This window comes from Carlito syrichta, unplaced genomic scaffold (genome assembly GCF_000164805.1).
Source record: "Carlito syrichta isolate Samal-C Ts95f unplaced genomic scaffold, Tarsius_syrichta-2.0.1 Scaffold290551, whole genome shotgun sequence".
Classification (NCBI taxonomy): Eukaryota; Metazoa; Chordata; class Mammalia; order Primates; family Tarsiidae; genus Carlito; species Carlito syrichta.
Window position 1 is genome coordinate 1 of NW_007234647.1, and position 26,656 is coordinate 26,656.

The 26,656-nt window shown below is 36.6% G+C and overlaps 1 protein-coding gene across 1 annotated transcript; it reads left to right on the top strand.

Moving 5' to 3' along the window:
- Positions 1-5,230: 5,230 nt before the first annotated feature.
- LOC110595341 (28S ribosomal protein S9, mitochondrial-like) lies at positions 5,231-26,656 on the top strand (the record flags this gene model as incomplete). Its single annotated transcript, XM_021710597.1, has 4 exons — positions 5,231-5,302; positions 6,455-6,634; positions 26,481-26,543; positions 26,626-26,656. Coding segments are annotated over exons 1-4 (346 nt in total), but the record flags the coding sequence as incomplete, so codon positions are not given.

Here is a 26,656-nt window from a genome sequence, read left to right on the forward strand (position 1 = left end):
CAACAGACATTTGTTATCTCACAGTCTCTGAGGGTCAGGGCTCCCACGGAACACCTTGCTGAGTCCTCTTGTTATGGGTTTCTCATCATGCAGCGGTCCAGGTGGATCCACTTCCAAGCTCACTCAGTGCTGTTGTCAGCAGGACGTAGATTCTTACCTGCTGTTGGGTTGAGGGCCCCGGGTCTCCGCTGACTTGGCAGAGCCTGCCCCCAGTTCCTACCACGTGGGCCTTTCTAGGGCAGCTCACCAATCTGCCGTCCCTCAGGGTGATCAAGAGAGAGTGAGTAAGAGGGAAGACGGTGTCTTTTGGTTACCTAATCTTAGAAGTGACTTCCCACCATTTTAGGTGCGTTCTGCTCATCAGAAGCAGGTCCCTGGGTCCAGCCTGCCCTCAAGGGAGAAGATCGAACACCAGGTGGCAGATTCACTCCGAGCCATGTTGGTTGATGCCTACAACAGTGGAAGATCCACACATACTTCTTTTGTTATTATCTACGTGTCTCGTGCGTTCAGTTCTTTCCCCTACACTTGACATGTAAACCTCTTACAGAGAAAAATAACCTTGGTGTCCCAACTATGATGCCTTGCATAGTGTCAGCAGATAGCACGTAGGTTTCCACTGTTTAATTATTGAATGACACACACGGAGAGCTCTTATGATTAGTTATATGCCGGTGCATACAGGTGTGCACTTGTAAACATCTGCATTATTTTTGTCAAATAAGATTGATTTTTATTTAAAGAAAATTGCATCTTTATGATGTTTGATGTTGTCTCATTATGGCACCTTTGTCATTTTAAGATCACTCAATTCTACTTCACAATTATTTCTGTTAAAATTTAATAGTTGCTCAAATTTGTTAAATGAAGTTGTAAAATTATTTACTTTTTAGAATTTTATTATGAAAAAAATGCAAGCATATACATAAATAGAATAATATAATGAACCCCGTTGATCCGTTAACCGCCTTAAACAATTACTAATATTTTGTCAATTTTGTTTCATTTCTCCCCACCTCACCTTGAGTCATTTAATGTAAATCCCAGACATTCTATTATTTATTTATAGATAATGGAATATACATCTCTAACAGATAAAGTTTATAACAAAACAAAACAAACCTTCCATTCTACTACCCTATCTAGCAGAATGAATGGTAATTTCTTAATAACATCTATTACCTATTCTATGTTAAAATTTCCTTGATTGTCCCAACAATAACTTTTTATAGTTAGTTTTAATTGAAATTTAAACAAGGTCCATACACTTTGATAAGTATGTGAAGTCTCTTCATTTATAGAAGGTTGTGGGGTAAATGTAAATGGTAAATTTTGTGTAAGCAATACAGTGGGCTTTCTTGTCTGTTTAGCCTAGTGTCCATTTCCCCCCTTCATAGCCGCAGCACCCTAGTTTCCTCAGGTGTAATTAGTCCTTTCCGTTGATTATGAGAAGACCTGGTTGTAGTCCCGAATAATCAGGAGCACCTGACCCATCAGATATTCCTTCCCCTGGCCTTGAGCACAGAAACAAGACAGTTGGAATACCATTTTATCTTAACAGCTACATCTAATTGAACCCGCTGTGGATCATTGGACTTCCTGCTGTCAGAGACCTTGGACCCCTTCCTCTTTCAGTTCATTGGACTCCTAATAGCCTTCTAAGACATGTCCCTTTCGTTTAAGGAAACCAAAGTCAGTTTCTTTTGCCTTTATCTGGAGACCGCTAATTGATAAAATATAAATTCAAAAGGTTACTATAATCATTTTCTTAGAGTTTTTATATTGTTTCTATTCACATTTTCTCTAATCTTACTTCAGTTTTTACCTTTTTCCCTGTTCCTCAAAGTATATATATATGTGTGCATATATATATTTTTTGCCTTTTCTATTCAAATTAGCAACATATTCTTCTTTGTTCCATTTTTATCCAATTAAACTAAAAGGAAACTCCTTAATACTGCTGTAATACCATTGAGGGCATTTGTAGCACTGGCATTTAGCCAAATTTCGGCCATCACTGCCCTGGCAGGATGTGTCTGCTTCTTTGGCAGCCTCTTGATTGGAATTATAGGTGTCTGACCCACCGATTGTCTGTAAAAAGAAACAAGTCTGTCACGTTATATCTGTAATACCATTCCCTAAACACAAAGTCTGAGGAAAATTCTGTTTCTGATTTTCAGTTGGAAATGTAGCCTGTAGAAAATTTTGTTGCAGATTGTTCTTAACAGTGGCAGAACGAATTCTCTCCAGGGATTCTCGATGTTTTTAGCTAAAGATCTGTTTTCTTCACACCCTTAGCCTCACCTTACTTAATGGATTGTACCAGTGAATAATGGACTCCTTTGAATGTAAATATTCTTTTATGAATTCACTACTGGAATAATTCTGAATATTTAATAAATATATTCAATAGCCTGATACTGATGCTGTGATAACTTTGTAAATTTATTATGTATCGTAAATTTCCAGAATGTCATATTCTTAGCCAATATGTAGAAATGTTTTTAAAAACAGATACTAAAGAGATTTTATTAAAAATAGCAATTTAGGGACATGGTTTTTTGAAACTTTTTCTAAATGAACAGCAATTAAAATGTTTATAAATATGTTCAAATCTCAACTATGTTAAAATTAGAAAACTGCCACCTCATGTCACAAACTCTGAAGAATATAGACAGACGCAGTTTTAAGTCAAGTGAAAAACTGAGGCTTCAAGCCAATAATCAACTCTTTTTCTTGAGAAGGTGCTAAAAGTTATAGGAATAAAAGAAGAAAAGGAGCAGTGTGGAAGAGGGTAGCATAAGAAAATACAGAGGGATATTTATTCAACAAGATGGAAGAATTGTTTTACCACAGCTACTTCACCCTGCCAAGGACATTGAAAAAACGGTTGGGTGAAGGAGTGCTCAGTGAGATGGAAGAAGACAAGAAGATATGATTAAAAGTAACTGTTGAGGCAAGAATTTTGAAGATAGACCAATAATATAAAAAACTAAAATTTCAGAGTGGCTGCAATAAGCAGAATTGACACTGCAGAGAGGAAAAATTTAAAAATCATACAGAATGCAGAAACAAAAGATAAGAAATAAGACTAAGAAAAAGTGATATATGCTCTGGAAAGCAGGAGATCAGATAATTGCTGTGTCTGAAAAAGAAGCTAAATAAGTCAGTAAGAATTCAGTGAATAGTATTTTATTTCTGAAATTGTTAGAAGAAGTACATTTTAACATTTTACTCAGAGACATACACTGTCACTAGTAAAATAAGAGCAAGCTGTATACTGTCCAAATTACCAGAAAAAAACAGATTTTCAAATGTCTTTGTCATAAAGCAAAAGAAAGAAAATAGGAAAGAAACATAAAAATGTAAAGATAAGTTGAATGGTAAGACCAAATAGCTACTGAAATCTATGTAGCTGGGATAGTATTTAACTCAGATTGGGTTACAAAGAGAAAACCTAACATGGCCTAAATTTTTTTGTTTTAATTTATTGTAGAGACGAGGTCTCACCAAGTTGCCTGGGCTGGTCTTGAACCTACGGACTCAGGCAATTCACTTGCCTCGGCCTCCCAAAGTGCTGGGATTACAGGCTGAGCCACCGAGCCCAGCCCGTGGCCTAAAATTTATATGAGAAAGATTGGCAATGATATTTCAGGGGAATGTGAATAGCACTTGAAGGGGTTGCAATATTATGATCTAACGCTATTGAATTTAAGATAAAAGTATTACATGGGAGTAGAAAACTTTGTAATGCTGAAGTGTGCAATCTACCCTGATATATAACTCTTTGGGACTAAATAGTGCATTGAATATACCACTGAAACAGTGGGAATCTATAAGAAAAGAAAGTATTACAGATATTTTATGGATGTAGATTCCTACCTACTTCTTTGGAATTATTCCCCTGGCTCACATCCGATATGAATAGAAACTTCAATTTTTTTCTAATTTTTTTCTTTTAGTTTTTTTGTCTATACTTTGCAGCCACTGCATCATTGCACTTTGAATGTGAAGTATGCAGCCCATCAAGCCTACCACCCTTTGCTCTCATCAGACCCTCTCATCTTCTATTTCACAAGGAAGTAACCACATGACCCAAGTAACTTTACCTGTCTCCTACACTTCCTCACCTACAAACTGTTTCTTTATATAGTAGATGTTTCTCATTCTAACACTAATGCTTGCCATTTCCCCGGAACTAAAGGTGTCAACATCATTTCTTAAGCATATGTTTAACAGACCCATATCCCAAGCTCAGGTCTCTTCTGTGCACACATCCATAGAGCCATCTGCCTCCTGGACCTCTGTCTCCTGGAATGTCCATCACACATCTCAGAATCATTACCAAAATTCACCTCATCTCTTTCCTCCCTGATCTTGTTCTTCCTCTAGAGACCCTTCAGTGGAAGGGACTATAATCAGTAAGAAGGCTCATTTCTCCTTCTAAAAACTTTGGTTCTTGATGGTAGTATCCTAAAAGGATATGTTATAGATTTTGTTTGAATTGTGGGTCCACTTGTATTATGATTGTTTTAGCTATGGACAAAAACATTTTGTCATATTTGCAGAATCAGGATCCTTTTGACAGTGGAACATTTGGGACAATTAATCTCTACTATACAGTTGCTGCATTTTGGCCTCAGATTCTCGCCTTTGCTATGGGTCAGAAGCGCTCTTTCTCTTAACTTTGAGAAACTGGGAAGCAGCATTCTCCATTGCTCAAAGAAGATATGGACTCATAAGGAACAAATTTTTAAAAACCCTGAAAGATGATACAAGCATACGTCGGTAGAACTACTAGGGTGGGGAGATGGTGCTGGTGGCGCTTGGCAGTGGTGGGGGAGTAGGGTTGTACAAACAGGCTGTAGGTATAAAAGAGCGAACTTTGGATAAGCAAGTTGAGCCTTGCTTTTACTCATTGGCAGTAGCACCGTATCGTTACAAAGCATTGTAAGAACAGATCAGTGTTGATTAATGTATATCTTAAAAGGTTGTGCTTTCCTGAGGAAAAAATCAAGTTTCAGAGAATTTTTAATTGCCCTTTCTTACCCATTAAAGAGTAGAAAGAAACTATTTTTACACTGTCTCAATTTGGAAGAGTTTAAGAACATAATTTTTCTACTAATTACATTTCGTGTTTGTCCTGTATTTTTTTTTATATTTTGTATCAAAACTATAGTGACAACTTACTATAACATAATCTGAATTTAGGATTCTCAGGGGGAAAGGGATGGATGTAGGAGTGATGGTGCTCGTAGGTGATATTTGTGTGAGAGAGATTTTTATGTTTATGAAAAAGGAAGTGAGTGGATTTCTAAGATTGTAGCCTTAAAATGTGAATATTGCTTTAAAGTGGTTGGAATTGGTAGGACTGGAATGAAGGTTGAGAACCTCAGATTTCAGATCTTTAAAAAAAATCCTCACTCTAGTTACTTCCAGCTATGAATACAGCTGAATATCATTTGAAAACATTTTTCTGGTTCTTTACCATCTTTTATTGAAGGTGAAATCTTAATACCTTGGCGGGAAATTCCTAGTGCCGCAATATAAAAGGACCAGCAGCATATATGTGTGTGTGTGATATAATTACCAGTGTTTTAAAAAGAGATGAAAGCCCTTATTTCTACAGTCAGTATGTTGTACCAAATCCCACCCTGTCCCCCTCTTCAGCTGGCTCTGTCAGCCTCTGGGGTGCGTAGCTCTTTGATTCCAGGGATCTTCAGCTTTCAGTTTTGGGCTCTTGTCTTGTGCCCAGGAGGAATGAGGGACACAGACAGCCAGAAGGTGGGAAAGCAGGATTTATTCAGAGGACAGAAAAGCTCCCAGAGCAATAGGTCTCTAGAGGGTTGCCCGGACCAAATTAATAATAATAAATCTGCTCAATATTTAGTGAAGCAGTTACTTCGTTTTATCAGTTTTATGGAAGACCATGGAATGAAGTCTCAAACTAAACCAAAAGACATTTAACAATAGGCTGTATTTTTACCCTTAAACATGGTGAGAACCCACATTCTGAGGTATTCTTCCCAAGAACATGCCCATTTGTTCCCTTGTCTTCTGCTTACTGGTTTCTGGCTGCACATGGCGTTAGCCTCTTTTTATTTTATGTGTGTCAAATATCACAACTCACTAACATTGACCAGTCAGTATCAAATGTGGATGCTTATAATGGATAAGGAGATACCATATTACTTACAGGTATTTTGGGTTGTAATGTGTTCAAAAGCTAGTAGCATAAACTACTTTGAGCAGGGGACAAATTCTAACAGCTTTATTAACAAACCTTTTTTACTTTGTTTCCAGAATCCTGTCAACCGAGTACTATAAAAAACAAACACAATTTGTGAAAAAAATCACAATTGCTTGAATATCCTGTTTTATGTAGAGATGATGGCCTATAAGATTACTGTTTAATTTAAAATATTTCTATTTCTTTCCATTTATATTTTGTTAGGTATTCAGGCTAAAACATATGCCAGTTGTAACTACAAAGAAAAATGTTGGAGCCTCAAGACGTGAAACTTACACAGAGGATTTTATTAAAAAGCAAATTGAAGAGTTCAACATAGGAAAGAGACATTTAGCCAACATGATGGGTGAAGATCCAGAAACTTTTACCCAAGAGGATGTTGATGTAAGTACAGTTACTCTGCTGGAAAAGTAATTGCTGTAGAGTTTTAGGTATTGAAAGCACTTTTCTTCAGCATGAATCCCTTAGCTCTGTGTAAGTTTTAATCAAACTGTCAAAATAAACAAAAATGCTACTATACATTGCAAGTTGGAGCCGTGGTTTCAAAAAGAGATGCCACTCTGAAGTTTGCAAAATGGCGAGTTGTAGATTTTAACTAGAAATGAATACTTTGATTCAAGGTCATAGAAGCCACTGTAAACATGTATACACTATTTGGAAATGTTTATCCTGTTGTGTAGTCTCAGAATAAAGACTCAGCTTTCTTACAAAATGATAAAACAAATGGTAATGGAAATAAAGTTATATTTTAGGAAGTCCCATAAGGAAACCTTGGACCAGTGTTTTTATCAACTGAAATGTTTATTTGAATTTTCAAAATGAGGGCATGTTCTAAGTAATTTGAGAATTAGGATTATAATTCTATTTCTATACCAATCTTAAATTACTATATTCCTGATAAAAGTAATAATGGCCAATAATTTTTTTTCTAACTGACCCATGGTAGACAACTTTGAGTCTTGTTCTGATTTTTAAAAAGTAGCATCTAAAACCCATGGTGTTTTATATTTAATTGAAGAAGAGCATCTTTGTATAAATAATCACATTTTATATGATTTTAAGTACATTATTATTCAAATCATTTTATAGTTTTGGTTTAATTCTATCTTTTTATATACTCTTCCTTTTTTGACTCAACCATAAGGATGTCTTATTGCCCTTCTAGGTTAGGTGATTTGGAGTTAACAGACCTCGTAGCTGCTGTTTTCTTTTTGAATCTAATGGTAATCTGAATAGAATTGATAGATGTCAAGAAATCTGTATTTTTATAGTGTTTAGATTGTTATCACTGGTAATGTAGGTGTTTTCCACTTTTGAAAGTGGAAAGTAGAGCACAATAATGCTAAGCATCATGTTTAAATATGTTAGTATGAAAAAGGGGAGAAGCTCCAAGACTTTAAACTTTGAACTTATTGTTCTTTTCTCATATCTGTCTCATTCCATTGACCATAGACATCTGGCAGTATAATGTATTATATAATTTCTAAACTGAGACAACTGCATACTCAAAAAATTATGATTTTCAAGAATGAAGAAAACTAAAAGTAGTATCTGAATACTCAAATATGATTTTCATAAGATTAAAGAAAAGGGAAAAAAAATTTTCTTTTTCTCTTTAAAAAGATGGTGGACTAGTGAGCATCTTAGCACAAATAGTGGTCATACTACAGGTTTTTCTTTTCCAAATAGGAATACAACCTTTGCTCCCCTGAGTCTTCTCTCCTGAGACAGCTTCTTTTGCTGTTGCCTTTTTTTGGCAGCTTATTTTTTGAGGCATAATTCACATGCCATTTAGAGTGTATGTTTACTTAGTTTTTAGTCTATTCACAGAGTGGTGCAGCTGTTGGGAGCCAGCCATGGAGGCCCACTGAGCGTTAGAGATCAGGAAGGGCCATTGACCCCGAGACTACTAGGATGCGTTCGGGAGCTATTTGACCCCATTTCCTCCCCCTTTCTACTCAGCACTAACCAGATTAAGCTCCTGTGAGCTCAAAACATAAAAACTCTGAGACCGGGACGAACACAAGCTAACTCTAGAAGCTCATTGCTCCCATTCTTCCGCAAACTGCAGTTTTGGCTTTCACACAACTTATAATTCAAACTCGTGTCACATCTAAGCGCCTTAGTATTGGTCACAGGCTTCTGGGTCATGTTCTTAGGATTTATTGAAGGTGTAAATTGTAGAATATAGTTTTAGAAGACAGCCATTTTGTTGAAAGAATGCAGCTGGGTTACTTGCAGGTAGCCCACTGTGAACTTTGGACTGGGCCACATTCGAAACATTCTGGGATGGGCCACTTTGTTTGTAAAGTAAATACTTAAACTTCTATAGAATTGTTTAACTTGGCATAAATCAATCAGTTTAGGATGAAAAAGGTTTATAGAATATATCAGTCACGGATTAGGTTATCCTTTGTTATGGGATTTTAAGATTATCATATGAAAAGGATTTAAAGGCAATCATTGATTAAATTTTCATGGATTAAGGTTTCTGGTGGGTGGGGGACGCCCCTCCCACATCTGACTTTGTGTATAAAAGACCCGTTGTAATTCCCAATAACACACATTGCTTCTGCACTAGACTGAAGTTCAGTCTCTTTCTTTCTCTCTTCTTCCCCCCAATCGCCGACATCTCCACCTTTGGGGTACCCTGAACCCGGCTGGAGCTGGACTCCAGCATGCAGCCACGACCACAGTTTAGTTTTAGAACATTTCACCACCCCAAAAACTTGGGGTGACATATGAAACTTGAGCAGTATCCTTTAGCAGTCACTTGCCACTTCCCCCTGCCCCCCAGCCTTAGGCAAAACTACTTTCTGCTTTCCCTCTATGGACTCTGTAGATTTGCCTACTCTGGACTTGTACATAAATAAAATGTTACCATATGTGGTCTTTTGTGACTGGCTTCTTTCACTTAATGTAATGACTTCAGGTTCATCCATGTTGTAGCTTGTATCAGTACTCTATTCCTTTTTATTGCTGTAATTTCTATTGTATCAATATACCACATTTTGCAAATTCAATCATTAGTTGGTGGGCATTTGCATTGTTTCCATTTGGGGTTATTGTGAATGATACTGCTATGAGTGCATGTGCTATGAACACAAACTTTTGTGCAGGCATATGTTTTTATTTCTCTTGGGTATATACCTAAAAAACCATTGCTAATCCAAGGTCATGAAAATTTACCCCCATGTGTTCTTCCCAGAGTTTTGTAATTTCAGCTCTTGGTCTTTGATCCATTTCGAGGTAATATTTGTACATAAGGTAAGGTAGGGGACCAGCTTCATTCTTTTAATGTGGAAATTCAGTTGTCTCAATCATTTGTTGAAAAGACTCTTGTTTTCCCATCTGTTTTATCAACTATGTTGAAAATCATTTGACCGTAAATTCAAATGTTTAATTCTGAACTCTCAGTTTTATTCTACTGATCTAAATGTCTAACCTTATGCTAGTATCTCTGCCTCTGGTTCTATAGTTTTCAGAGTCTGTGTTTGGCACTTACTTTGTTAAATTTGTTCCTAAGCATTAATTTCTTTACAAAAAAATTCTATTATAAATAGAATTGTTTTATTTTTGGATTCTTTTTTGCAGGTGTACACTTGCAAAATAATTTAATTCTGCATGTATTTTGTATATTTTTAATCTACAACCCTGCTGAACTCATTTATTAATTCTGATAGTATTTTAGTGGATTCCTTGGGATTTAGTATATACAGGATACTATCAACTGCAAATAGAAATAGTTTTACTTCTTTTTTTCCAGTCTGGATGCCTTTTATTTATTTTTCCTACCTAATTGCACTAACTAGAACCTCTAACAGTGTCGAGTAGAAATGGTGAGAGTAGGCATTCTCATCTTGTTCCTGATCTTATGGAAAAGCATTTAGTCTTTCACCATTAAATACGACGTTAGCTGTGGGTTTTTCATAGATGCTGTATCAGGTTTAGTAAGTTCTTTTTCATATTTACCTTGTTGAGCTTCTTTGTTGTTATTGTTGATGTTTTATCATGAAAAAGTATTGAATATTAGTCAATGCTTTTTATGCTGTTTGATGATTGTGTGGTTTTTGTCTTTTATGGTATATTGCATCAGTTCACTTTTACATTTATCATGAGATAAATCCCATTTCATCACTGTATGTAATCCCTTTTATATGTTTCAGGGTTGGGTTTGGTAGCATTTTGTTAAGGATTTTTATGTCTAATTGATACAGGTCTGTAGTTTTCCTATGTTTGCCTGATTTTGATATCAGAGTAATAGTGGCCTCAGAATGATTTGGGGAATGTTCTCTTCTACTTTTAGGTGAGTTTGTGAAGAATTTGTATTCTTCTTGAAGTATTTGATTGAATTCACTAGTGAAGCCATCTGGGCCTGTGCTTTTCTTTGTGGGTAGTTTTATTTGCTGTTGTGTTTTTTTTTTTTTTTTTGGTGTGTTGTTGTTTCAGTGTTTGCTTTTAAAAACCGTCTTCCCTCTCTTCTTGTGGCCTCTGTGTTTCTGAGTAACTGTTCTCAGCAGGAGGATATCTCTGAGTTTGCCACCCAACTGAGTTTACCGTGAAGGCATTTTTGAGCAGCCTTTCAACAACCTTTTTGGATGTACGTGGAGCATATGTAGCTTATTGAGAGAAGCAGAATTGTTTGACAGTTTTGTAATTCTGTCTGAAGAGATAAGCATTTTCACACTGTAAATATTAAAAATGAATTACATTGTTCAGAGTTGTTAGTTGATGCTTAGCTGTTTACTCAAAATATGTTTGGGATGTTAAAATTATTTTCATGAGGATTTAATTCATAACAGAGTAGACATGGCCTATAATTTAATTCAGTTACTTAGTTAAAAGTTGAGACTCACTATAATTTTCCATAGATAAATTAGCTACCATTGTATTCAGATTGAACCATTAGTTATTTAATATATTTTAGAAATCAGTTTTTTTATGCTAGTTAACCAATTGCTAAAAAAAATGGTTTCCAAACCCACTTACAAAATTCAAATCAAGCAAAAATATTTTAAGATTTGAAACAATTCTTTTCATATATTAAAATACTTTTTAAAATTTCATTAAGGTATTTACAATGAACATACCATGGTAACTCCATCTAGAGTATACTTTTAATTTTATCTAGATAAATTGAAATATAGCTTAATGAATATAATATATGAATACAGTATATATATAATATATGAATGAAATATAATTGAACATAGCTTAGTGAATACACTATCGTTCAATCAGGTAGAAACAAATTTTTAACAGTATAGTTCATTCTGGCTCTCAAAACAACAGAATATTTTCCTGAGAAGAGATATATTTCATATCACTATGTAAATGTGAGCAGTGGCAGCTATTCTGTGCTTTAAAACTATGTGTGTGGTGGGATGAGTGGTATCATCTTATGGGATTGTACTAACAGAATATGATTAAAATCTCCCTTCAGATTTAGCCAATTAAGTAATAAAATTACAAATAATATGAAAAATCATCTAGTTGCTTCTTTAAAATATGCAGACTTTTCTAAAATGAAGCTAAATTTCCTGTGATATAAGGAATATACAGAACATGTCAAATTGTGTTATTAAATTTCTTTCTTTTTCTTTTTAAAATAAATTCATTGTGGTTGAAGTGATCTTGTAGAAAGATGCAGGACCTGGAACCAGGAGATTTCTTACAGTGTTACTAGCTTTGAAACATTGAGCAAGTCTCAGTTCCCTCTTGGTCTTCTTTTCTCTAAAATAATATCTGGGCAGCACCTTTGGGTCCCCTCCTACTGAGGGAGCTTTTCTGTGTCCTCAATAAATCCTGCTTTCTAAAAAAATAATAATAATAATATGATATCTGCTTGCCTACCTCAGAATATAGCTAAGAAGCCTGACATTAATGCAATGTGTTGTTATTCCCATTGCTATTAACAATGGTAAATATAGTCTACCATAACTGGAATCATTGCCCAGTTTTCTAATTTACTTTGTCACACGAATCTTCCATGCCATCTGAGACTGAATGTTGGGGAAATCCTCTGAAATGCTGGTGAGTACATTGGTTTACCATTGATTGATTTAAAGAGAAGATTGCCTTATCTCCTGTAGGTTGATATTGTCTCACCTAGCTCGGTATCTCAAAGTCCATATGGAAGCGAGCGTTAACCATTTTCCTTGACACCAGTGACAATTCTGCTGTGCTAGACTTTACTGCAAGTGATTGATCAGCTTTACAAGCCTCACATTTTATGTCAGTTAACTCTTCTGGCATTTTATTAAATTTACTGAGCTCCCTTTGGCATTGCATTTTATTAAATTTAGTGTGCCCCCTTTGGCACCTTGAGTAGGTGTAAAAGCAAAGAGGACAATGACAACCAGCTGTACCAAAGAATTAAAGTCATATACTTGTAGGGTTCCTGTTTTCATTTATGTTTTTGAAACTATTGTTTTTATAAGGGCCTCAGCAGTATATAAACTGAAAGAGACACAAAATGGCTGATGAGTCAGCATTTCCATGCTGAAAAAATGCTTAGTTATTTCTGAAGACAAAAATAAATCTTCCAAAATCAAGAAAATATTTTAAGCTTCCATTGCAGTTGCTGTTATATATTTAAAATTTATAATGCTTTTAAATATGTTTGACATTTAATATATAAATTCAAACTAGACACAGTAGCTTTTCTCTTATTTAATATGGTCAGGAAATCAGGTGTTTCCCACAAGTGAATTTTAAGTCTTATTTGTAATAAAAAACTACCATCCCGTACTGAAAACCTCTGTGCAAGTGTGAAATGCTATTTAGGAGCCTGATACATGTTACCACATTTAGTCTTTGCACAAACCTTATGGGGTAGGTGTCTTTATTGTTGGCGATAGACTGAGGCTATCCAAGGACTTTCTGGATCCAAAGACTCTGTTCTTTCCGCACTTTCAAAAATTAATATTTGGGGTAACGTTCTCCAAAATAAACTGCAGTCTCCCCAGCCTTACTTAATGGGATAGAGTATTATTTAACCTTACAGTGCTTTAGGCTTCCCCTTTTTAATGTGGTTGTTAACCCCTGACTGTGACTCCAGAGGGCATGTGTGCCCCTGTACTGAATGGCCCAGCTATGCTGTATTACAGATTCTCGTCATCTCCCTTGCTGTCAAGATGTCTTATGTCTGTGTGTCTCTGGTTGCCCTCACCTGTCTTCCAAGCTTCTGGCATAACTAAATTTGTTAGGCTTGTGAGTTAAAACGAGGAGCCGCTGGACTCTGAATGAGGACCTTGACGCCTTTTCTACTAAGTAAAATCAATTGTTGCAGCTCTTCATAGGTCTTGCCCACGGGTTTCTAGGTTTACAATTTTTCTTCATTGAGTAGAATTTGAATGGAAATTTGGCCTCACTGAATACAGCACATACAGTGTATGTGTGAAAATTATACCTAGCTAATTTTATATGCTAGTGTTTCCTTAATTTAATAAGGCTTGTTAAAGAGGGCGTCAGCTGATAAAATAAAAAAATATAGTGGATAAACATTTTGAACATAAATAATTCTGCTTTTTTACTGTTGATATTTATTTTAAAGTTATACCATTTAGAAGATTTATTATTATTAAGGATTCAGAATTATATATCTGTTGGAGTTTTATTCCAAAATTACTTTGCTCTAATTGTTGCTCAGTCTTTCTATTAAATTTATGTGAAATAGCAGATTACTGATCATTGGCAGCTACAGATTTTCTTCATTTCAAAATAGTTTAATTTTTGCCTAATTTCTTAAATTATATTGAAAAGAAGTAAACTACCTATACCACTGTGGTGCCACTAATAACCCTCAGATGATCAAACAGGAGGAAAAACAGGTAGCCTTTAACAATTAGTGGTGATGTGGCATAATGCTGAAAGTACTTTAAATGCATGCTAAATATTTTGAGGATAGACCTTGATGCTGTGGTTCTCAACTCTTGTTTCATAAATTTTTCACAGGTTACTGCCAAATGTTGACCAGTACAAATTGTTTGGGGCTCTAGCAGTATACATTACTATTAGGAGGAATCTGACCAATGGAACACTGAGCCGAATGGGTTTTGTTATTTAGTGTACAACAGTTACAAAAGAAAATTCTGTGTGTCTAGAAAATGTAAAGAACTAAGCCATGAGTGTGTAATAGAGGCAGAGCAGACCCCAAAGCTAAAGGATGGCCAGGTGAAGGGTACAGCTAGTGTCTGTGGAATTTTGGAGACCTTGTAGCACCTTGTTAGGCAAGAGCAGCCGTAGGGTAACTGATTGGTGATCTCTTTAGTGAAGTCTTTTAATCCTTTCATATATGTACTATCCAAAATTCTTTCACTCCGAATCATGCTGTAAAAATAAAAGAATAAATAAATAAAATAAAAGACCACTGGTGTTTGCATTTTCCTTTTTGAATCAAGCATACAGTAGTTATAAAGTTTAGATTGGAAACTTTTCAGTTATATTAAATATTATAAATACAGACTTGCATTTACTAATGTCTTTATTTGGGAATTAAAAGTTAAGTTCTACATTACTAAAGAATTTCAGGAAAAAAGCCAGCAAATTGATATATAGCACTGCTAAAGTGTACCAATTACTTTTTAATTGGTATTATAGACCTCACTCTGAAACCAGAATGTTTTATTCTCCTAAGTGTGAATACGCTATATGAAGTTTCTCTAATTGATTTGCTGTGCCCATTCCATTTGATGTATCATTTTTCACAATATTTCATAATTTGTGCTCACTTCTAATGAACAGAGTCGTTAGGACAGGCATGTCTAAGTACAACTGACAGCTAACATTAGGTGCCAGATGCAGTTTATAAAGCTATGTAGAACTGTAGAGAACAGTTTAAATAAATTAGCACCTGTACATTAGTCTCACTTGCTGGTAATTTATAAGCGAATCAGTAGAGATGACATTTAGGTAAGTCATTGATCAAGTTAACAGCTGCAAACCTACTGCCCAGCTGGGATACCTAATTAATAGAGATTGCATTCCTGACCCAGTGCTTCTCCTGAGCTAAGGCTGCAGTCCTTTTATACTTTCACTGAAGCCTAAGGATATAGTCTAGTTCTTTGCCTTCATTTTAGGGAACTGTTGAATTACCAGGATTCTAACTAAAGCCTAAAAATGGAAGAAACATGTTTACTAATGAGGATTACTTTACTCCATTTCTTCTTTGGTTTACATTTTTAAAATTTACATTCTTTTTGGTTTTGAATTCAGGTTAAGTATACATGGCTTGCTGTTGTCTAATAGGTTTCTAAAGGATTCTAAACTGAATAAATGTATGCTCCATTTTTTTTCTTTCGGAAGAAGCAGGGGTTTTGCTTTTGTTTCATTTTGTGTTTTTGTGACCAACCAACCATTGACCTAAACCATGTGTATAACAATTTCTCAAAAGGTATCATTAGTTTAAAACACCTAAGAACTTTGCCAAGCTAAATTCTATACCAGTTTTAGAACTGAATATGGGAAATATTAAGCTTGAGCTTACTAAGGGAAAATGCCCTTTGTTTTCTATTCCTGTGGCTCAGATTTTCTTCTGAGTGATTTTAAAACTGAAAGATTAAGACACCAGTAACCTTAAATCAGAGTAAGGCAATAATTTTTTAATCTAGTTTAGATATATGGACATGGGTGGTGGTGATACGGATGGTGAAGATATTTGAATACCAATTTGTTTACTATAAGTAACTCCAAAATCTGGTTCTTAGACTGAGAAAAGATTTATTGAAACACAAATGCAAGACCAAAACAAACAAAATATTTGACTAGCATTGTTTTGACGCTCCTTGAAAAATCATTAATTGAGTCCCAAGTGATATACATATTTTGTTTTTGTAGAAGGGTTCGGCATTTCTTAGTTTAAATAATAATTTTTTTCTGTAGGTTATTTAGAAGCGAGAAAGTATTTATTTCAGACAATTAAGAAATTTCTGTTAATTCTCTTGTGGTTGGTAGACTTTTTCTAGTGAGCCAACCACAATTCAGATGTGAAATGTCTGTTTTTCTGTAATCTTAAGATACCCGGGTGCCTAAACCTCTTGCTGCTGGTACTTTTTCTCTGGTGCCTAGTAAGGGCCACATATACACTGGGCCAAAGACCCTTAACGATAAGCAGATAGGTTAACGTTGACTGAGAATATTTTCCTCACTACCTTCCCCAGTGGTTTTCTGGTTAATTTCACCGATCATAATATTTAAATTTTACCTTATTTATCATGCTAGTATAGATGTTTCTGAATAACAAGCCAAGAAAACAGCTAAAAAAAAAAAAAAGACTGGAGTTCAGTAACATTGTCTTTGCCTTCATGTTTCTCGTTTTCTTTTCCTGTACTTCTAAACGTTTCCCAACCAGATCTTTACCAAAGCCTTTCTATTCCCAACCATTTTTGTTACTTGTTCTTTATAATAATTACCTTATTTGAAATACCCTCTGTAGCATGAATTTTACAAACTAAGCCTAGTGCTTTTCATTGTAATTGTGTGACTTGGAAACTGCCATGGACTCAGGAGATCAACCCATGGGAGACTTGATCTTCATGAGGTGTTTTCCCAATGTGGGAGAAGGCTGTGAAGTTTGAGAAGTAGCAGTGAAGTTGTCTGTCATCTCCAAGGAAAGCTCGTGGAAGTCTCTTGATCTGGTGGTTTTTCAAAGAAACTGATTGAGATAGTCAGGGGGCAAATTAGTAGGGATAACGGTAGTGATGAAAAGTGAAATATTGTACTGAAACAAACACATTAGGGCAACAGTAGAATGTCCTAATAGACCAACCCAAGGGCAGGCAAAACTAAAATATTAATAGTAGGGTTTGTGCCACTCAGTTTCTCATCTTCCGACTTTGAGTTGGATCTATGTAATCCTGATCAAGGAAGGTGAAATCTTTTTTTTTTTTGAGTTGGAGTCTCACACTGTTACCCAGACTGGAGTGCAGTGACCGCTTCCGGCCACCGCAGCCTCCACCTGCTGGGCTCCCGCGATCCTTCCACCTCAGCCTTCCAAGTAGCTGGAACTACAGACGTGCGCTACCACACCCGGCTAATTTTTTTTTTTTTATTTATCGTAGAGATGAGGTCTCACCAAGTTGCCCAGGCGGGTCTCAAACCCGCGGGCTCGGGCAATCCACTCACCTCGGCCTCCCAAAGCGCTGGAATTACAGGCTGAGCCACCAAGCCCGGCCAGAAGGTGAAATCTTAACGATGGGGATTAGAGTGGGAAGGCAGTCTTAGAGGAAGAAAACGAGAATGCTGTTATGCTCCCTGAATGAATCCTGGTCCCAGGGCAGGTATGATGTGGGGTCGGCTCACTCGCATACGTGAAGCAGTGCCTCCTGTGACGAGAGACAGCAGCAGTCCCTGCAGCAAGACAGTGTTGGTAAGATTGTGCCTGGTGATGAAATGAGATGCAGCAGACACGTTTTGATGCTTTTCAACCATGTAGAATTTCTGGTAGCAGCATCACTACCAGCAGAAGGTTTGGGAGAGAATGGCAATAGTGTCTCTGTTCCCTTCCCATCATCCCTGCTTTTAGGGTGGTGGTGGGGAAGAATCACCCTGGATCTGGCCTGAAAACAGCACTTCCTAGGAGGAGGAGTGTTGGGTTGGGGGCTCCCTGGAGGGCATATTGCAGACTAGGTACTGTTCTTGAGGTTGCTTGCTGGAAGAGGACATGGTTCTTCAGGTGGACTTTGTAGGACACAAGATAGAAGTGTAGGCTTCTTGTTTTTGTCATCATTTTGTTTTGATTTGTTTTTTTCTTTCTCATGCTTTGTTTCTGGAAGGAATGAACTGTAAAAACAAACAGAGTTTTCAGTATCTGTCACAACTTGATATTTATATCTTCTTTCCAGTAACAAGTTAAGGCTAACCTCAGAAGAGAGCAACAAAGGATAGGGGGACAACTGGAGCTGATCCAGTAAAGACCTCTGAGTTAATACAGACTGCAAAAAGACTGGAAAGGTGGAGGCTTTTGTGACATTACTTTCATTTTACCCCATGTACATGTTTCTGGTACACACACACAGTTATATTTTTCTATCACTTCCTATATATAAATGTTCCCACCCCTGCCCCCAACTGTAAAATCTGGGCCGAAATGGGGTACATAAACCAAGTTATCCTGCTTTATACGGAGTAAAGTAAGGCTCTTGTTAGCAGAGGACATCAGTAGTGCTGAGATGTCAGGAAATGCAACCTTACAGGTGGCTGTCATGATATTGAGTTACCCTTTAAAGCCCTCAAGGAATCAAACCAGAGATCTGAAGTATTAAAATGCTGCTGTCCAACCCTTTCCCTTCACAGAAAATTAAGAGTTGTTATCACGACCAGCTTCATTGTAAAAATCCTCTATTCAGAGACTGTTTGGTTGTTAATACTCTCTTGTAACTATGGATATTTATTTTGTTAATTTAGGCCAATAAAGTTAAATTACAGACTTTTAACTTTGTAACTATTTAATGAAGTTTAGAAACCTTGATGAAGTACGCCTCAGTAACATTAGTACAGTGCTGTACTAAGTGAAGGCTTTGTTGCAACAGCTGTATAGTTGCCACTAGCTATAAGTGATTATTTTAATTAAAATTAATTAAGAGTAAGTAAAATTAAAATTTACTTTCTCAGTTGCACTAACCACATATCAAGTGTGTAGTAGCCACAAGGACTCTAATATTGGACAGCACAGATTATAGAATATTTCTGTCACAGAAATGTCTGTTAAACATTTGGCTAGAGGATTTCGCCTTCATTTCTTCCCAAATAAGAATTTGTATTTTTTTGCTTTATGTCAGTGTACAGTTTTGTTTTTATATTGTTTTTCATTGAAACAATCCAAAACGCCCCAAAATTGGTTTTGAAAACAGTTAAAATGCTGCAAAATAGTAAGGAGTTAGATGGAAGCTACAGGCACTGGGATCACACCGGTGAAGAGTCACTGCACTCCATCGTGGGCAGCATAGGGAGGCAACATCTCTAAGAGAAAACAAACAAAAAATATCTATTAAGACAATTGCAAATTATAGACAAAAGATTCATATGATTGGTATGTGCGCATGTGTGGGTATGAAGATTGGAACTAGAATTGAGAAACATCAGAACATTCTAGGCTAATAGCAATAGCTGTAAATACAATTTGTGTACTTTTTCTTATGATAAATCTCAATCATACAGAAAAGTTGTACAGTGCATACCCATGTGATCAAATAGATTAAATAACTTTTAACATTTTGCCATATTTGCTTCAACTGTATATTTTATAGTAAAATACAAAGTAAATTACAAATATAATGATGTTTCTCCCCTACAAACTTGAGTATACAGCTTCAAAAATTAGGACATGTTCCTATATAAACATAATACCATTATCACAGCTGACAAAATTAATTTGAATATAGCCCATAGCAGGTGCTAGAACCATTTAAATGGAAGTCTGTATGTACATTTCCCTAACTGTAAAATGTCTTTTATAATTGGCTCACTCAAGGGCCCTGCAGTCCATTGGATTGTTGATTTATCTTTCGAGTACCTGCTATGTTCTAATTCTGGAGTGAGAAATTAATGACTAAGACAAGGCCTTTGCCTTGGAGAACACACCTCTGGACATGATCAAGGGAAAATTAAAGATGTAGCAGGTCATGGGAGAAAGAAGAACTGATAGAAAGCAAAGTCAGTTATTTGAGGAATGGCTTTCGACATGCTATGTGGATACTTAGATGGAGAAATCCTAAAGGCAGCTGATGGTTGGAAATTGTTCAGAGCTTCGGAAACCAGATTTGATCCCTCTCTACTTAAATTTGCTTGAAAGGAAGAGGATCAGTGATGGAACTCTGAGGGAACAGCATTGGCGGGAGAAGCAGAGGTGTGTTTAGAAGAGACCAAGAAGGAACTTGCAGGCAGGTAGGAGGGGAACGTGGCTGCAAGTGAGGAGGGAGACCGCAGCCTCTTAAAGAGGAGACCTGAAAGTCTCCTCAAATCATGGGATTTGAGAAGAGGCCCTTGTGACCCCGCACAGAGTTATGGTAGGCCAGATCGAACTCTGTGGAAAGAAGGAGAGGGTATTTCACGGAGTGGAACAGGAATGGGGTGGGAATTGAGAGTTAGTGATTGGTCTAGCTGGCACCAGCAGTCTTGCACAGTCTCCTTTAGATGGTTTGATCACTTGATCCTTGAGGTTGCTCACAAACGTGGCAGCAGCTGGTGTGTAGAGGAGAAAAGGAGGGTCAGCCCTTTGTGACTGCTGCGAATATTGTAAAGTTGAAGGCAGGGACAAGGATCGGCAGAATGGGGTGGCCAGTGGTGTGGACCTTGAACAGAATTGTTCATCTGTTTGCGGTGACTGAGCCTTCAGCGAGCCCAGAGCCCTGTCTTGGGCACAGATAGAAGAGGCGTGACTGAGAGCCCAGTGGAGTAGGGAGGGCTTCATAGGCAAGGCTGCATTTGGTCTGGGTCTTGAAAGCCAAACAGGAGTGTGTTAAGTAGAACAGCAGTATTCGGGCAGACAAAACCATTTGTAAAGGCACTTGTTTAGAAGGAAGTGGCTGGTAAGAAAAGACAGATTAAAAGTACCACTGAAAAAGTGGCTGACCCACCCTCCATGTAACATATATCGTTGTCATAGGTCCTGTGTACATTATTATGCCATATTATTTTATATATGGTGTCACAACAGCCCCTGTATTTGCGGTAATGGATACATCTGTTTCCACTGATAGAATGAGGTTAGGAGCCATAGCTTGTTCATCTTCCTAAATTAGCAGTACCTAGAACTCAGGTGGGATAAATACTTGTTGAATAAAGTTTACTAAGGTAAATGATCTGTTTCTTTGCCTTTAAGCATGTTTGGCTTTTTCTCATAATTTTACTGCTAAGTACCTGCGTGTCCTTGATGGCAGGGAAGAAGTATTGCAAATCTGTTGTCTAAGAGAACTAGATTGGTTTCCTGGTGTAGACAGAGAAGAGCACATTATAAAATTAAATTTCAGAAGGTTCAAGTTCTGGCTTTGCCATTTATTTCAGTGTGATCTTGGGCTAACTACTTAACTGCTGCTTCTTCCTCTGTGAAACAGACCTAATCAATGCATAACTATTATAAGTCTTAAAATAATATGGGAAATAATGCACTTTGCATCAACTAAAAGTTTTTTGTATCGTTAATTAACATTTATAGAGTGCCTGCTGTGTGCTGTACTTGTACAAATATATTTTTAATCCTCACAGTAACCAGATAACATTGATGTGCTTACAAATCAGAATCACTGGGAGTGGTGGTATTTGAAAAATATTATGGTTATAATAAGATACGGTAAGGATTATATGTTATTAATTACACTTTCATTCTGTTTTCATGTTCACCACTCCCTTTCTTCTGCATTCTGCATAATGAAAGAAAGGTTTTCCTGTTTTATAGCACATACCGCTCTGCCCGAAACATATGTATAGGCTGTTCAACTCAGTACTAACACTCAAAATTCTCCTGTTCTTATAAAGATTCACTATTTATCTGAAAAGGGTATTAATCTACTTGTGTTTAACAACTCTGTGTTAACTGGGAGTTACGCAGACAGAGAACATTATTTTTTCATAAAAGCCAGGTAGTCCTTTGTTTGCTTCAGAATTTGTTAAAAAAAAAAAATTCCTCTGGAATGCCTATAGGAGATAAATGGAAGTAATAGGTTAGGTCATGTTAGTACTGTTCTATGCATACTAAACAGATGGCAGATAGCATGCTGAGAATATGTGTTTTCTGTTTTGTATGTTTTTTATTTGGTTTAAAAACAACTGACTTTTTAACTTATTCCCTCTTTTGTTCCTTTTTCTTCCATTTTTTGTTTTACATTGTTTTTTATTGAGTTTGCAGGAGTGCTTTTTATCTGACTTGTTATCTTTTGCTCTGTGGACCTTTTCCATAGTATTTGGTATAATACCTAATACTTCCATACCTAGTATAGTGAGGGATCATAAATGTGCGTTAATTTATGTTTAGCTGGTATTTCGGTTAAAAGGCGAAGCCACATTTTTTTTGACACTTTCAGCTGAATTTCAGAAGACTTCCAGCAAAATTTTTGTTGGCTTCTTTTTTTTTTTTTTTTTTAAGCAGAGATTACTTGTAAGTTCTAGACAAGCTGGTGAATTTTTTCAAATTCTACCAATTAATTTTTTCATGACTTTTTAAAGTTTCAACTTTCATGAGAAATCCAAATGTAGGATGGAATTCTTCAGCTTTCATTCCATCTAAGATTCTATTCACTGGTCACCTATGTTAACAATAATGGTGATATTTGAAAATGAGACCAGTGGCAGCTTGAAACTCATTTGAGAATCAGTTGGGTTGTCTCCTTTGTGGTGGTGAGTTTACCTTAAGAGCTGTGCTTCATCTTTTCCTTCTTAATGTTCCAACCCAGACCTGGGATTCAGTAGCCCCTCTGCTAACATGCTGACCAATCTCGGGCTGCCCTGAAGTCAACATGGCCCACAAGTCCTGTAGGCTAGTGGTGGCCTTGCTGAGACAGGTTGGGTTTGAGAAAATCTTATTTATTATGTTTACAATTTTAACATTTTTCCTACCTTTTTATCTTGATACTTTCAAATTTCCAGAAAATTTGAATATTCTGAATACACACCTCATTCACACAGATTTGCCAATTTTTTAACACTTTGCCACATTCCCTTTATTTTTCTCTCTATATAAAATAAATACTTTTATTGATTCATTGAAAATTGTAGATATCATAAACTTAGCCCTTAACTACATACATCTTTCATACCGCTGTCTCCCACAATACCATGATCACATCTGATACAATTACAATAATTCTGTAATGTTATATAGTATATTTTTAAATTTTCTCAGTTCCCCCAGTGTCTTTATAGCTGACAAGTTGTATTGTAGAATCCAGGCCACTTGCCTTGTACACTTAACCCACATTCTGTATCTCTCATTGCTTCCTCATGATGAGGTTTAAAATGTATAAAGGATACCACTTGAGTGTGATATTGTGTATTTCTCATTGCACCCCTAGGAGGTGCATAGTTTGTCCCGCTATTGATGATGATACGACTGATTCCTTGGTTAAGGGGTGACCACTAGACCTCCTTATTGTAAAAGTAGCTCTTTCCTTTTGTACCTAATAAGTCTTCTGTAGGGTAATATTTTGAGTTCATGTGAGTTTTCTACTCCCCAGTAGCCTTCAGCCAGTAGCTCTATCATCTGTTGTGGATCTTTGCCCGAAATTGATGATCAACTTGGAAGTTGTAAAATGATGATTTTCTACTTCTGTCTTTAATTATAACTGTTATTATTCTGTAAAGAAACTTTCTTTTACTCCTTGTCACTCTCCCTGAGTATATGTGTGTGCCTACGCGTGCTACATATTGAGTGTGTTATAAGGTATGTCATTGTTCTTTTGGGTGTTCAGATTGTCCCAGGTTTGGCCAGTGGTTGCCCCTTAAAGCTGGCTTCTGTGTCCTTTTGAGCACTCCTTGTTTTCTGGCATAGGAAGATGTCTCTCTCTCTTTTTTTTTTTGTATTTTCTCTGACGTAGGCCATTTCTCCAAGGTACTCAGTTCATTAAATTGGGAAATTGTGTTTAGAAACCAACTGGTCCACTCATTGCTCCTGGGGTTCCATTGCTTCTATGCTCTTTCAGGTGACAGAACTAGGAAATGATATTTTTTTAATATTATAGGTAATATTTCTTAAAGATCATGATTTTATATTACTTAACATTGTAGGATTTTTCTTTTATATTTGTATAATATAAACACAATATAATATACAGTAAAATTTTGTTCCCATAAATTATTATTTGCTTTGTGCTGCAGTATACACAAAATATTTCAGAACTACAATATCAATATTACGGCTGACTGTAAGCCTACAGTAAAATTGAGTTTTTGCTACTTTTGTTATTAGAAATTAGATCTTTTTGTTTCTGTGTATATTCTTGAGATTTTGTTTCTGGAAAATTTTATTCTTGAATACATAAACATTTACATTCTTCAGAGCTTAGCTGTATGTAGAGCTGTACTCACAGTGGAGTCGTGCCCTGTCCTCATGTTTCTCACTCTGCTCCCATCCAGTCCTTAAGAGATCATTATTTTCATTAGAGTGTCTGCATTGTTCTTATGTTTTATGTGTATGTTTGCACAAAGAAGCTTGCATTTTTCCTTTATTTGCAGACAAGAAGCTTGTATTTTTTCCCTCTGCCTACGTATATTTTCTGTTTCTGTCTCTTATAGCAAAACCATATTCTAGGTGCATTTCTTTTGCGTCTTGCTTGTCTCTGTTTTATGACTATTAGTACTTGATGGCTCAGTAGATCGTGTGTCATCGTTTATTCAACCAACCTCTAATGTATGGGAATTTGGTTTTTTAAATATTTGTTCTTAGAAGTCAATGAATAACCTATGCTTAGGTTGTGGGGATGTACCTTGGTAAATTCAAAGAAGTCAGGGAGATGTGTATGTAGTTTCGTTAGCAAGCACCAACTTCCCACTTGAGGCTGTGGCAATATTTCTTTACAGTCTTGTCAACAGTGTACTGCCAAACTTTTGAATTTTTGCTAGTCCTGTTAGATTCAAACTGTTATCTTAGTAATTTTAATTGCTCAATGGCATCTGAACTTTTAGTCATAATTAAGAAAGACTTTTCCTTATCTTGATTATAAAGGAATTTATCCTGCTATATTCCAGTACTTTGGGTTTTATTTTATATATTTGTCTCTATGACTCATCTGGAGTTTACTCTGCTGTATGGTGTGAGGTATGAATCCAATTTTATCTTTTACCAAGTGGCAATCAGTTGTCTCGATATCGCTTATTTTAAAAAGTCTGTCTTTTCTCCTGCAGCAAACAAAGGGAGAGGAGAGTCCTGTTTTTTGTTTTGGTTTTGGTTTTTTTTAAGTTTTGCTAAATGAGCATGCTGATGTTCAACCTACATTTTTTAAATATCAGTTTTTGTTGTTGTTGTTGTTTTGTTTTTTTGAGTTGGAGTCTCACTCAGTCACCCAGACTGGAGTCCAGTGACCGCTCCCTGCCACTGCAGCCTCGACCCACTGAGCTCCAGAGATCCTTCCACCTCAGCCTTCCGAGTAGCTGGAACTACAGGCGCACGCTACCACACCCAGCTAACTTTTTTGATTTATTGTAGAGATGAGGTCTCGCCAAGTTGCCCAGGCGGGTCTCGAACCCATGGGCTCAGGCAATCCACTCACCTCAGCCTCCCAAAGCACGGAATTACAGGCTGAGCCACCGAACCCGGCTAAATATCAGTTTTATTGTGAAAGGCTGAAGGAGAAAGCTTGACCCAGAGACACACTGGACTCCCTAATATAATTGAATTTATTGTAGACTCTTCTTTTCAGGAGCAGAAACTGATCCAACACATTTACTGTGTGAGTGGCAGAGAAGGCCAATCTGGAGAACAAGCTCTCTACAGAGCGGTGCTGTGTTTGAGTGAAATACCAGATCCCAGGCCATAGACTTTTCACCTGACACTACTCAGGAAGGAAAATCATTTGTTCTTGTTCATTGTGAGGGGGAGTGTTGGAGAAGATTACCACAAAGGCTTAAACAGCAGTTCTCAAGTTGGGGGGCAGCTCTGCTCCCCAGGAGGTGGTGGCATTTGGAAAAGTGTTGGGGTGAGATTTGTCACAGGTACTGAGGTATAATTGGCATAGATTGGGAAAGAGCCAGGAATGTTAAATGACCTGCAGTATGAGGGAAGGGTGCCTGTCACAGAGCTACCACGCCCAAAATGCCCATAGCATCCCTATTGAAAAACGGACACTTAAGAGAACTGTTTGGAGAGAGTATAGTTTAAAAACTCTGGAGAAGTTGAAAGGGCATCTAAAAACGTCAGGGGTGTCACGGTGGATGTGAATGAAACTCCAAGAACACCCTCTTCAGCCTGCTCTTTGATACTGGCACGACCAACTGGGAGTTGGAACAAATGCTCTTGGGCACTTTACCACAGAAGAGATTATTTGTGGTGTCACTTTCAAGGAGTGACACGTTTCAAGCTGACACTTGGAAACTGTTAACAACTAGTTCAATAGAATTTTTTTTCCTTTTGGATGTGTGTATGTAGTGGTTTTATTATCCCATTAAAAAGATTACAAAATAAGATAATGCCTGCGAAACTCAAGTTCAATGTCTGGCACATAGTAAGTATTCAGTAACTATTAGTTATAACCTTCACTTCTTTTTGTAGCAGTTGTTAATTAACCTTTGTGTATATTTTCAGAGAGCCATTGCTTACCTTTTCCCAAGTGGTTTGTTTGAGAAACGAGCCAGGCCAATAATGAAGGTAGTTATCCCAATTACTATTTTTTTAAATTTTAGTTTTCTGTTACAGTAATTGTCTGATACACTTTAAATTTATTTTTCAGCATCCTGAACAGATTTTTCCAAAACAGAGAG